The 12,884-nt window shown below is 36.1% G+C and overlaps 1 protein-coding gene across 1 annotated transcript in view; it reads left to right on the top strand.

The window, feature by feature from the left end:
• The window catches only part of LOC149569063 (protease Do-like 1, chloroplastic), a 63,881-nt gene that overhangs the window by 14,514 nt on the left and 36,483 nt on the right, over nt 1-12,884 (top strand). The window contains exon 2 of the mRNA XM_089821852.1: nt 617-739. Within this exon, the coding sequence (XP_089677978.1) occupies nt 617-739 (123 nt within the window). The remainder of the gene's footprint in view (nt 1-616; nt 740-12,884) is intronic.

The raw sequence follows: 12,884 nt of genomic DNA, 5'->3' as shown, positions 1-12,884 counted from the left end.
TTCCAATAAAAGTCCACTCCACTATCACCACCTAACACTCACACCTACCGGCAATTTAACTACCACTCCCATCAACCCTTCATGTCCAATTGGCATAAGTAGAGATTCTGTAAGCTCATTTGAGACATCGAAGAAGTCATCAAGTCTTCTAGTGTCTAGAATAAAAAAGAGTCTGCAAGTATTGTCATATGCTCTCCTCTTGCATTCCCATACAATCCTGAGCATCAGAAAAGAATAGATGCAATGTCTGTGTCTGTCTATATTCTTGGTGTTTATATTCTTGCTGCCATTTAGAACAAAGAGTTCAAAGCAGCTATTTCTTATTGCTTACTAAAGATTGACAGTTTCAAAGAATTGTTTTATAGGATTAAATTCACTACACCATGGTAAGCTGTAATCTAGCCAAGGTTTATTACATCATTTCGTTTCTCCCAGTCTATGTGCAATGGGATTATCTCAGTTTGAATTAGATTTATGTATCCATATAACTATAGTAAACTTCTGTAAATTATGACAAAACTTTTCTCAAAAACATTGTGCTGTTATGTTGGAAGTAGCCATTTAGTTTCTAATACTTTAAACTGCACTGATATATTATGCTCATCCATTGTTACAGGCAGGATGCTTTCACGCTGGATGTTTTGGAAGTCCCTCAGGGTTCAGGATCAGGGTTTATTTGGGATCAAAAGGGGCATATTGTTACTAATTATCATGTTATTAGAGGTGCCTCTGATCTCAGGTTGGTTATGTGCATTGTTCATGAACTGGCTGTAGATCATATATGAAATTAGTTTTGGCTAATAATGTGTTGATACAGAACATAAGAACCATGTAGATATGAGTCCATTAAAACTTTCCATTTTTCTATTTCAGCATAATATCCTGGAGAACATTAAGTAGTCTTAATTTTTAAAGATGAGACATGACAACATGTTCTGTTGCAATACAACTACAAAATAGAAAATATGCATCTTTGAAAGGATTGTTTGTGAGGTCAGTTCTCCCAGCTGTTGAGCTCGTTGAGTTTCATCACTTAAGCAATAATTAATAAATTATAGTACACAATTAGAATAAAGTTAGTGTAATAGTCTTGCCTTCTTCACGTGACTAGATAAAGTCTAAAGATAATTTTTTAATACAAGTATGTTAGAAATACAGTTAGATATCAGAAGAGGGAAAGCATTTTTAATTTTTTAAAAATTCGATTTCAGGGAAATGCATTTTTATTTTTTTGGGGAGCTCTCTGGAATAAAATGTCATTTAAATACATTTGTGAAAATAATTAAACTGCATTTGAATATTGAATTTATCTTGTTAAATGGTCTCATTTTCTGCACTTGAATCAGATGAGGGCAAGCACTTATTCAAGTATTATGACGCTGCAATGATTAAAGGTAGTCTTATGTTTACATCAAATGTACCTGTACACCTTTAGATAAATTTATATGATCAACCAAATCTCCAATGAAGTCTCTTTCCTAAATGATGCTACATGGTTAGCATGTATCCCATCATTACATGGGCGTGTTGGAGAAGGGATACACAGATTATTGGTACAAAGTACATGGTAAAGTAACTAGAACTCAGGTAAACCGGGATAGGGATCTGTATATTTATTCTACACAGAGTTAGTTTTTTTTTCCAAAAAAGCTGAATTCTATATGCATATCTGGGCATTACAAAATAATAAGGTTTCTTATCTAAAGCTACCTTAGGCTGAAATATACGAGCTACATCCAGAAATTGATGTTTGGAGTCAATACAAGTTACAATATGTAGGATCTACCAATAAACCTAAAGTGAAAGTTAGAAGAAAGGAGAAGACTGTGCATCTATCTGCAGCTTCACAATGATGAAATTTCCAGGTGAAAGAGTCCCCTAATCATTTCTGATTAGTGATTTCTCTCCTGACGAAGACAACACAGAGCAACCGTATTTTGATACAAAATTAAATTATATAAAATAAAAGGGAAATTTTAAAAAACTACAATAGTGGCTTGAACAAAAAACAATTACAAGGACTACAGAAAGTAAATTGTCCTTAATACGAATGGTCAGTATGGTGTTGAATGCAACAGTGTCTTCACACCTAAGTGTTTGTAGAAAATCACTGAAAATGAACATAGAACCAATATTGCATTTCGTGTTTGAATCTTAGAGACCCAAAGTGGGTTGATGTTGAACATGTTCAAATATTTGTGTTTCCCTCAGGATTAGGAAGGCAGGTGCAGAGCCATTATTTGCAGAAACTTGGGTTTGCTTTGCCAGGTTTTCTTGCACTCAGGGAACCTGTGAGGTACAACTGTCCTGGGATGACGTTTATAGAATGAAGATCTCCATTCACCACCTCTGCCAATGGCTTCAAAAGAGCAATCTGAGTGCCGGGGCACATGTTGTTTGGCACTGGATTTCTGATTGTTTTGTCACATAACCTTATCAAATATTCTCTTTTCTCTCTCAGGTGTCAGGGTTTTCTCAATAGTTTCAGTCCTGCTTTGAAGATTCTGGCCATTCTGCCTCAAATCGTTAACATATTCTGTGTGGTTCTTGAGACATTCCTTCAGAACATCTTGGCACTCTTTCTGTTGCTCGATGTAAGTTACAAGTATGTCAATATATTTTTCAAATAAAGCAAATATCAAGCTCCTTTTCTCAAATTCTCTGGCTATCTCCCAAATGCTGTCTTTCATTTTAAACAGTGCAAGGTATAAGTTGAAGCTGTCTGCATTCACAAATCTTTTCACTTTGGACTTGACCATTTTCAGCATCCCGAGTCTGATTTCTATTAGGAAAAGGGAGAAAATGTACTTTGTATCAATAATCTGTATTTTTCTTCTAGTAAGAACTAGGAGTAGCCCAATCAGCATTTTGTTGAGACTGATATTCTTTCCTGTAGTATAGCCCAAGTTGACCTGACTGTCAATGGATATGTACCCCATATTGGAAGTCACATGTTCAAATCCAGAAGGGTGTTAGTGTTGTACACCTCAAATTAAATATAAATTAAATGGAAAGGGAAAAGGCCTGCTTAAGGGATCTTTCATACACCAAATCAGTTTTTCATTTGGTGGTTTCCCAGAAAACTGCTTACGGATTTTAATTTTTATCCTTATGCACTTCAGGAATTTGAGATGAAAATTGTGGATTTTCAAGGATTGAATTTGTGCAGGATTTTGCAGATTGAATTGGCTTTCCTACATTATATTGTACAATTCATTAGTATAAAAATTTGTGCTGGCATAGGAAAACAGGAATGGATTGGAGGAAGGCCAGTCTGAGGAGTAGTATAAGTTGATGAGAAATGAATATCTGTAGGTTGGGCCATTCATTTAACCTGAAGAGAGCCTTGAGGTTGAAATTAGAGGTTATGCATTGTCCTTGAGACAACTTGGTTGATAGTAGGTCATCTATCATCAATCTTGATGGGTGGTACATTCACAGGGATGGAATTTTAAATCCCGAGGCATGTTATGTTAAGTTCATGGATCTTGGTCAATTGTTTACACTCCTATAGATGATCCTATTCGGGCAGATTGCTAGAAGAGCAGACTTATTGATTTCGGTGTGTCTTCTAATCTGCAATCTAGCCCTCCCTTATACCTAACTCAAGGGGCATGTTCATTGAATGGACATGTCCCTCTCTAGGTTGGCCTATTTAACAACATAATTGTTTCCTCAAGATTGGTGCCCATTCCAAGAGTTATTAATGGTTAGTAACTAACTAACCAATTTAGTAAATAAGAAGGCTTATAGAAGCCACAAGGAAAATGCCAATCTATCTAGAGGGGACAATATGTTCTAATGACCAATACTTAAGGGAACTCATGCATCCAGAACAGACTGATCTGAAAATCAGAACACTTATTTTGTCAAAGTTACAAGGAATTAACACTCCCTCTTAACTTGATAAGTGATAGAAACATATCTAGCAACATCAATAGAGATGACTACGCATAGATATACACTCTATCTTTCTGAATTTCAAGCATGGTGTATCATTATACAAATGATACTTGAAAACACATCATATTACAAATCTTGTAATATAATCACCTAGGCTCATAACACAGGGTGTTTGACAAGGCTTGTGATATGAAGTATTACCTAAACTTGTGATAACAGTATTGCATATAATGCAATACTCAGGATAAAGACTAGAGAATAATTAAATTCTCCCTTTACCCAAGTTGTGACGTCTGGAGTTTTAAAAAATGTCACTATCACAACATGATCAACATGATCTTGATTTCGTCCAAGATCTATATTCTACCAGCAATCCATTACTAGAATGCCTTACACAGGATAAAATCCGAAGAATAATTAAATTCTTCCTTTATCCAAATTGTGACTCATAGGCACACAACATGATCCTGAATTAAGATCTGCTAGTACACTAGATAAAATTCGGAGAATAATTAAATTCTTCCTTTATCCAAGTTGTGATTCATAGACATAGAAATGCCTCCATCACAACATGATCTTAAATTCATCCAGATCTGCCAGTAGTTCTCTATTGGTTAGAACATTATCTCAGAGATCGTCACCTCTTATAATTTCTTCATACAAGTGTTCATTATTTTAGAGATTGTCACCTCTTAAATAACAAACACAAATGGTGAAGCCCCATAACAGTCAATATCCTGACAATAATATAAATTATCATAAGAATACAAAACAATTCAATCATACTTGGATCTTTCTTGAGATGATCACTCTCAGAGAGGTTTGATAAGAATACCTGCTTTCTAATTTCCAGTACTTAAGGATAAAGTCTAGAGAATAATTAAATTCTCTCTTTATCCAAGTTGTGATTCATAGACATCAAAATGTCTCCTTCATAACACAATCTTGAATCTATTCAAGATTTGCTAGTAGTCCTCTACTGATTTCAAACACCATAAGATCATTTTCTATCACTGCAAATTTGTACTGGAGGATTGTTTTCTATTACTGCAAACTGGTGCTACAAGATTGTTTGCTGAGAAATGCTTCTACACCATGATGTTTATAAAGATAGTTCCATCAGATGGTTGCTCACTTTAGATTTTCCAAACTCCTATTGGATATCAAATCTTCTGAGCTCCTTACTCAAGGTTGCCTTGATGAGATGTCAGATTCCCTCTAAATCCAAAATTCTTTCCTACAAGAACATTCTTAAAAAAAATAAAATCAAGGCATATATTCTTCTTATAAAAAATACAAATAAAAGATATTATAGACATAAGGTAAAAGAAGAGCTCAAGTACAATAGATGCTTATCTTTCCATTATAACTTTGATGAAAGCTTTTGTATTTTATGAGTATACACCATCTTGACATGGTACATTCAGTCTGAGTTTGTATGACCTAGATCCTGGGGAGTCAACTCAATCTTCGAGGTACTCTCTCTAACATATGACCTTATAAGATGATACTTAAATGATTCTCTGCTACAAATTCTTTATTACACAGGGAATCAATAAAGCATGGTCTACTCCCTCTGAGTCAAGATTCACCATTGTAGATCATTTAGCTTCTCCTTTTGTCAGGAAGGCATACCATGCTAATATCCATGATCTTAGTGTCACAACATGATGTCACTTTATTCCCTCCTTTCTAAGAGAACCAATACTAATAATTTGAATAGTCATAAGGTTATATAGAATGCATCTTTTCTAAGTCCACAATCATTAACACTCCCTCTTGGACTTGAGGGAAGATTAGAAATGCCTTGAGTAAAATGTTTATCTTAATGATCTGTAGTCTCATGATGTAATCTTTATCCATGTGTATCTCATCAGTGATTCTATCCACGAGTTATCTTCATTAATGAACTCCCGCTCAAACAAAATAATCGAGTTTGTCTAAGATGATAGAATCATTTGTTCTTATTCCAAGGTTCCCTTTTATAATGGATCAAACTTATTTTGAATGGGAGTTTCCTTTCAGTAGAGCGGCATTTGGCTTACTCGTTGTAAATTCTCCAAATATCTCCATATCTTATGATTAAGAAAATTAAAAAATTGGACTCTCTTTGATTCTGAGTCTTGACGGGTGCCAAGAAAACTTTCTAACTTGATGCCATCTCCCCTTTTGGAAGAACACGTAAGCAATTACTGAGAACTGACAAAAAGTTCCATATACTACTGATCATAGAATGGAATTCATCAATCAACCTGGTATGTCAATTAATCATTCGCATTACCACTTATCTTTAATCATCCTCTTAATCTGGTTATGTTTTGTTGGTTTTGCTATGGGTGTCGATTAAATGAGACCATTCCCACAAGTCTCACCATTTCACATATCAAAAGTGGTTCTCCTCTTTGCTAGTTTAGCCTGACATATAGCATACAATATTTTCCTTGATGGAAATGCCATGTCAGATGTTTGCCACATACGTTGCCAACTGGGAGTAGTTTTTCCTTGATTTGTTCGCAGTCTGATATTATCTCCTCATATCATAGTCTTGATCCCAAGAATAAAACACAATCGATCCAATTCTTTAGAAATAGCATTGCAGACTTTGATCCACGTGACTTTGCCATTGCTAAATTTCTATGCCCTGCTAATTTGATCTATTTTTGTATTCCTTGTAATGGTATCTACGTGGGATTCAAGTGCTTTATACGTGACGACACTTTCTTGTCCATGTGTCAATTCGACCATCTAACATTCGGGAAGTTTGGTGTTATCCAATCTATATTCTAAGAAAAAATTGATGACCTCTCACATTAAAGTAATTCCAAATTTGTAAGGAGGTGACTTTCTTTAACATAATTGCCACCCTTGATAAAATCGTTACAAGACAAGTTAATATGAGTCATCTCTTGTTCTCTGTTTTCATGTGATGTGTTACAGCAGGAGTATAGAAGTGTTGATTAAATTTGGCAGATAATCACTACATATTCCATGTTTTCATATCCCAATGCTCCTTCCTTGCGAAAGGCATGACCATTCATATCCTCTAACGGTGGCCTTCTATGCACGCAGATGTGAATTCAAGAATCATTTGTCCAAACTGGCAAGCGCATAACCATTTCTAATCATAACCATCTACGATTAATAACTATTTTTTTTTATGTATGTCTCTCGATATTCCTTTCTTACATTTGCAGTTTTCAATCTTGACTCCTTAAACATATTCCATTATTACATAGCTTCTGGTGATGGATCTGTATTCCAAACACAGCCACAGTTCCAAAGAACTCCACCCACGTGCCTCAATAATAGTGACGCTGGTATTAGATAATGCTCACGCTAGAACTAGGATGCCCGCCGACGCTGCTATGTATGAATGTACTTGCACTCAATTCAACCTAGAATGTCAAGAAAGATCAGCAAACAAAATGAAGTCCGCCTCAATACGATCTAAAGGTTCTTGATTATTTGAGTAATGTTGCACGATTTCCAGCAGGAGTCTCTCATTTACTTCCCATGCCAATGCACAAACAACTATTCTTTTTAAATGCAGGTCTGTAGTGATGGCACTTCTTGATACCAGGCAATCGCAGGTTCAAATAACAAAGCTGGATGACATTAATAATGATATTTCAGGCAGACAACTAGCTGTCGTATTGAAGGAACACACTGCACGTCGTAATGGCCAGTTATAACCCCAAATCGCAGTCCTGTTAGCAGGGTTTAATTGCCGTCCAATCCTCCAACAATGCAGCATCCAAGAAGCCAGGTAAATCATGTCTAGATATAGGGGTCTTTGCATGCTGAAAACAATATTACTTACGCATCTTTATTAGGGATTTGCAATGCTTGAAATCTACAATGTTGACTATCCAACTTTGAAAGATAACTATTATCAATCTATAGCTCAGAATATCATTGTAGTCCCACACAATGACAATCTCCAAAAACCTCAGATTAAACCCAATGAATTTGAATGAATCTACCTTCAAGCTGTTAAGCTTCCCACGAAGGAACTAAGCTCTGATACCATGTTAAGTTCATGGATCTTGGTTAATTGTTTACACTCCTATAGATGATCCTATTTGGCCAGATTGCTAGAAGAGAAAACTTATTGATTTCGGTGTGTCTTCTAATCTGCAATCTAGCCCTCCCTTATACCTAACTCAAGGGGCATGTTCATTGAATGGACATGTCCCTCTCTGATCAGTCCGATTTGTCCAAATGACACCACCTTAGCAGTGAAATCTTTATGATGAAGGCAAAGATGTTTCACAAAAGGCCACCCCTACACACATAACAACCACTGGTGGTTGTAGTAAATGTGGGGCATTTACTCAAGTGCTATTCTCTTTGCACAATTGCCTCAAAATCAAACCTCATCATATACTTACCTGTGGTCTGAGAAGACTATCTTCTTCACCTCAATATCCGACGTCACTGCCACATTAGAAAGATCATCTTCTTATTTATTACCTTTGGGCTAAGTGTGGGTAATTTTGAAAATTTTGAATGTTCTAGAGGAGTTCTAAGATCAACTCGATCAATTTGTCAATGTGCCAATCCTTTGCTTTTCCTTTAACAATTGCATCTCTAATGATTCGAGAATCCCCTTCTAGGTGTACATTGGAATACCCATACGTTCAGCTATAATTGTGCCTAGAAGAGCTGCGCGAGCTTCAACAATCTTGTTTTTACCTAATACCAATTTTTGAGCACTTCAAGCTAAAATATGCCCCTTCCAATCATTGGCAATGGATCCCGTCCCTGAAGGACTAGGATTACCTTTGGAGGTACTGTCAAAGTTCAGTTTCATCCAACCTTCTTTTGTTTTTTTCCACTTCTTGTGCGCTTTGTCAGATGAAGATATATTAACCCATATAGGTCCACTAATAGGTGAAGTTGGGTGCCACTGTTCCTCTTTGCACTAAGGAATTGACAAGTTGTGAAAGGAGGTGAGTTGCAATCATCCTCAACTCTATTATACCCTTATTTGAGCTAATGTTGCCTTATTTTCCTTGGCCTTGGATTTGTTGAAGGTTGGAGGTCGAATGGTGATGAAAGTGAACCATTTCTGCCTTAGTTTCACCACCCCCTCAATGTTGTGTATCTTCTGAAGGGCATTCATAAACCCTTCTTTCACCTCTTCATGTTCAAAAGAAAGCATTCTCTGAATTCATGGTGCACGCTGTTTGGGACTTAGAGCATAGGCAATTTTATGAGGTAGAGAGTTCATAGTGTTGCACTTCATGTTACAATAAGCTTGGTATGCTCCTTTTATAATAGCAAATTAGGATCCCGACAATAAATTGCTTGCTTCAACTAGGAGAGTCTATGCCAACATACCTGATCTCTTGCAGAATGGATAAGATGAAAGAGCAGATCCATTTGTAAACAAGAAATTGAAAAAAAAAAAAACTCCAATGACAGAGTGAATGTTAATTCAGAATTTAAAACTCAAATTACCAAAAAAAAAAAAGAAAACATTTTTCAAGACATAGACATTATTTAATTATAACCACACAATGGACTACCAATCATCTTTAAGGATCTTCTATGTTGGACTCTTCCCGTCAACTATATTGGTCTCCGTCCACCTACCCCACTTAGTGTTACCATCATAGGCTAAGTTACTGTTTCTGATTCTGATGCTGATGTGGGTGAGGGGCGCTGATGCATGGATGCATGGATTTTTTTTTTTTTTGGGGGGGGGGTGGATTTTGGATGCGTTTGGGTGCATCCATACATAAGTATATATATATATTGATACATATACATGTATATATATGTGTGTGTAAAGTTGGCAACTATAATTTATGTATGCAAAGAAATACAAGAAATATTAAATATACAAAAATAAACCATTTATTGAATCATTATCATAATCAAATTGAAATAACAGTAATGTCTAATTAGTAAATTACTCAAGTTCAAGATTTGAATGCATTCGAATTACAAAATCAAAACATAGTTCATGGTTCAATGTTGATCAATCAAGAGTCAAGGCTCAAGATTCACAAATCACATTCAGTCATTCAGAATGATAAGGATTCAAAAAAAAATCCTTAGTCTCATCATCTCCTTCTTTTGCAACATTTGCAAGTTCATTTGAACCACACATGGTTCCAATTGTGCTAGATGCACGTGCTATGATGTTATCAACATCATCATCCATCATCACAGTAAGATCCTGAAGTGTTGCATCCAAGTTTGTAGATTCAGGGGCTACATCCCAAAGCTTGGTTGACCCTTCTTTGTATCCATTCTCCTTACATGATAAAAGATGCAAGTTGGTATGTATATAAACCAAGTCCTCAACTTTCTTTTGCACAATTAGTTGCGCTTCACTGAATGGATAGAGGAGTATGTACTCCAATTCTGTTCAGCAGAAGAAGAACTTGCAATCTGAATAGTGTTCATAACAAATTAAAATTAAACATACAAATGAAAAGCAAATTAGAGAATGTTAAACACTAAAGTGTAGAATACAATTGCTAAATAAATGAATAAATGAAAACTTACTTGTGAGAGGATCTTGATTGCAAGAGGTTGTAGATGATTGAATGGTTGCCCATACATGTACCACCATGTGATAGCTCTCATGTCATTTTGGTCCTTTATGCATATAGTGTAAGTTTTGATCCTGAAGCAAATAAGCCAAATTCTTGCCTCACCTTTTTGTGCATTTCATCATCTGGGAAGAGTCTTGCAAATGCAGTGTAGCACTTAGTAGCAACTTCTTCATCCGCATATGGTACAATTCTATCCGGCATAGCAAGTATTTCCTTGCTATAGTACCTTGGAGATAAGGCATATGCAAGGAGGTGCAATGGGGTAGTCATCCTCTCCCAATGATGATGAGTGATATCCTCCACCTTTTTGCACAAGGCTTCACACTCTATGGGGTTAGTCTCATGTGCTTGTATGGAAAGCTTTACCTTTTCTACCATGGTGTCCATGCCATTGTACACATCCCCTAAGCAAGTTGCATTTGTATTGGCAAAGCATAGCATAGTCATGATAGGCTCGGTGAAATCCAATACAAATTGCACACGAGCCCACCAATGCTCATCCAAGATCATACCCCTGACCGTCAAGGCTCTCTTTGAATTTGAAGCCTTCCATATAGCCCATTGGTTACAAATAACCATTTGGCCCAATGCTAATTGCACCTTGAGGAGTCGTTTCAGAACAACAGTATGAGATGCAAATCTAGTCTCAACAACCTATAAGCAAGTTGACAATATGACATCTAATATAAAATGAAGTTATAAAAAAGAAATTTGATATTGAACATGAATATAAAACTTATTCAAAATAAATAAATAAATGAAACTAAGTAATTACAATTTTAAATCTACCTTGAACAACTCCTACTTGGAGAATGATTTGAATATAGATTGTGACATGTGGTGGTTTGTCACAAACATTTGTATCTCCTCTCCCTCTTGGTATGTTTGCTTCACCCAATCTATTTGGGTGCCAATTTGTTGCATGACCAAATTGAGAGAGTGCACGGTGCATGGTGTCCAAAAAATATGGCTGTATTGAGACTCAACCAAAGCACTTGCACCCCTACAATTCGTGGCATTATCTGTGACCACCTGGACCACATTCTCACTACCCACCATCTCTATTGCCTCAATGAGAATTCTAGAAATGAATTGTGAATCCTTAACTTGTCCTTCACAATCAATAGCCCTCAAAAACATCGCTCCTTTGGGGGACATTGCAATCACATTTATCAATGGTGGTTTCTTGTGTCTTTCCATCCATCAGACACAATAGTTATGCCGGAAGTTTTCCAAAATGTCCTAATTGATTGAAGAGCTTTGTCTATTGAAATCTTTTCTTTTTGCAAAAGAGTAGTACACACCTTTTCATACCCGAGGCTAATGTAATCAACTGGTGCTCTAAGGATGGCTACAACCATTTCATTCCAATATGGTGATACCAAATTGAAAGGAAAACCATTAGCATAAAGGCAACGTGCAATTGCTTCATCAGCAATCTCTCTTGCCTCCATTTTGAATGTTTGATCCAACGGACCTCTTTTGCGGGTAATAACTTCTACTTCATCATCCTCCTTTCCCACTTCCAAGAATGGATGTTTGGAGGATGTAACATGATCGGTGGGCACATTCACTTTGCTCTTTGTAGATGAAGGTTTGTAAAACCTTGTTTTTGATTTGCTCACTAAACGATTAGCAACCTCTTGTTCTTTTATGAATCCGGCTAACTATGCATTGCTCAACCTTTTTCCATCTTTACTTCCTTTGCACAATGCTATTCCTTTACTAGTAGGGCCCATAAAATGAGCTTTGACTCGAGAATATGAGCTGTTGAATGGTTTACTATGACATATATTGCATCTCCAAATGTATGACCCATCTCCGGAAACCTGTGATGATCTTGTGGTATGTCTCCATAATGGAGATGCTACATCAATATTGAAGTTATCACTTTGTTCTTGCCCTGCTGCTGAACTTTGACTATCAGTAGTTGCCATTCTTGCACAATAGAAACTATGAATTTGATAAGAAAATAGAAAAAATTAACTTAGAAATGTTTAAAAAAAGTTAAAACTATGAACATCATGAAAGTTTGAAATATGCAAGTGCAAGTACACAAAACAAAAATACTAAAAAAAGATGGCTACACTTATTCCTTCATTTCTTTACCAAAAAAGAAAAAGAAAAATCTTGAAACATTTCTTCTAAAATTTGAAAAATTCATGAAGATCTAAAAAAAATCACTAAAAAAAACTCATGAAATGGATCAAATGCTTACCCTAGCTTAATCGTTCGTTTTGGAAGCTCAATAGATACCCTACGAATGATCTTCTTCAAAACTAATGACCTTGCTTTCAGAATGCCACAATGGAGACCAAATGAGAAGAGATCCCAACTACAAACAAAATGGGAAGAATGGGCAATGAATGGCCTCTTTTAGGGTCGTTTTAGGGTTGTGAGGCAAATAGGAGG

The sequence above is a fragment of the Cupressus sempervirens genome, chromosome 3, assembly GCF_028749045.1.
Source record: "Cupressus sempervirens isolate cs-2001-9-10 chromosome 3, ASM2874904v1, whole genome shotgun sequence".
Taxonomy (NCBI): Eukaryota; Viridiplantae; Streptophyta; class Pinopsida; order Cupressales; family Cupressaceae; genus Cupressus; species Cupressus sempervirens.
Note: the sequence above shows the minus strand (reverse complement) of the source record. Positions and strands in the feature narration are given on the sequence as shown.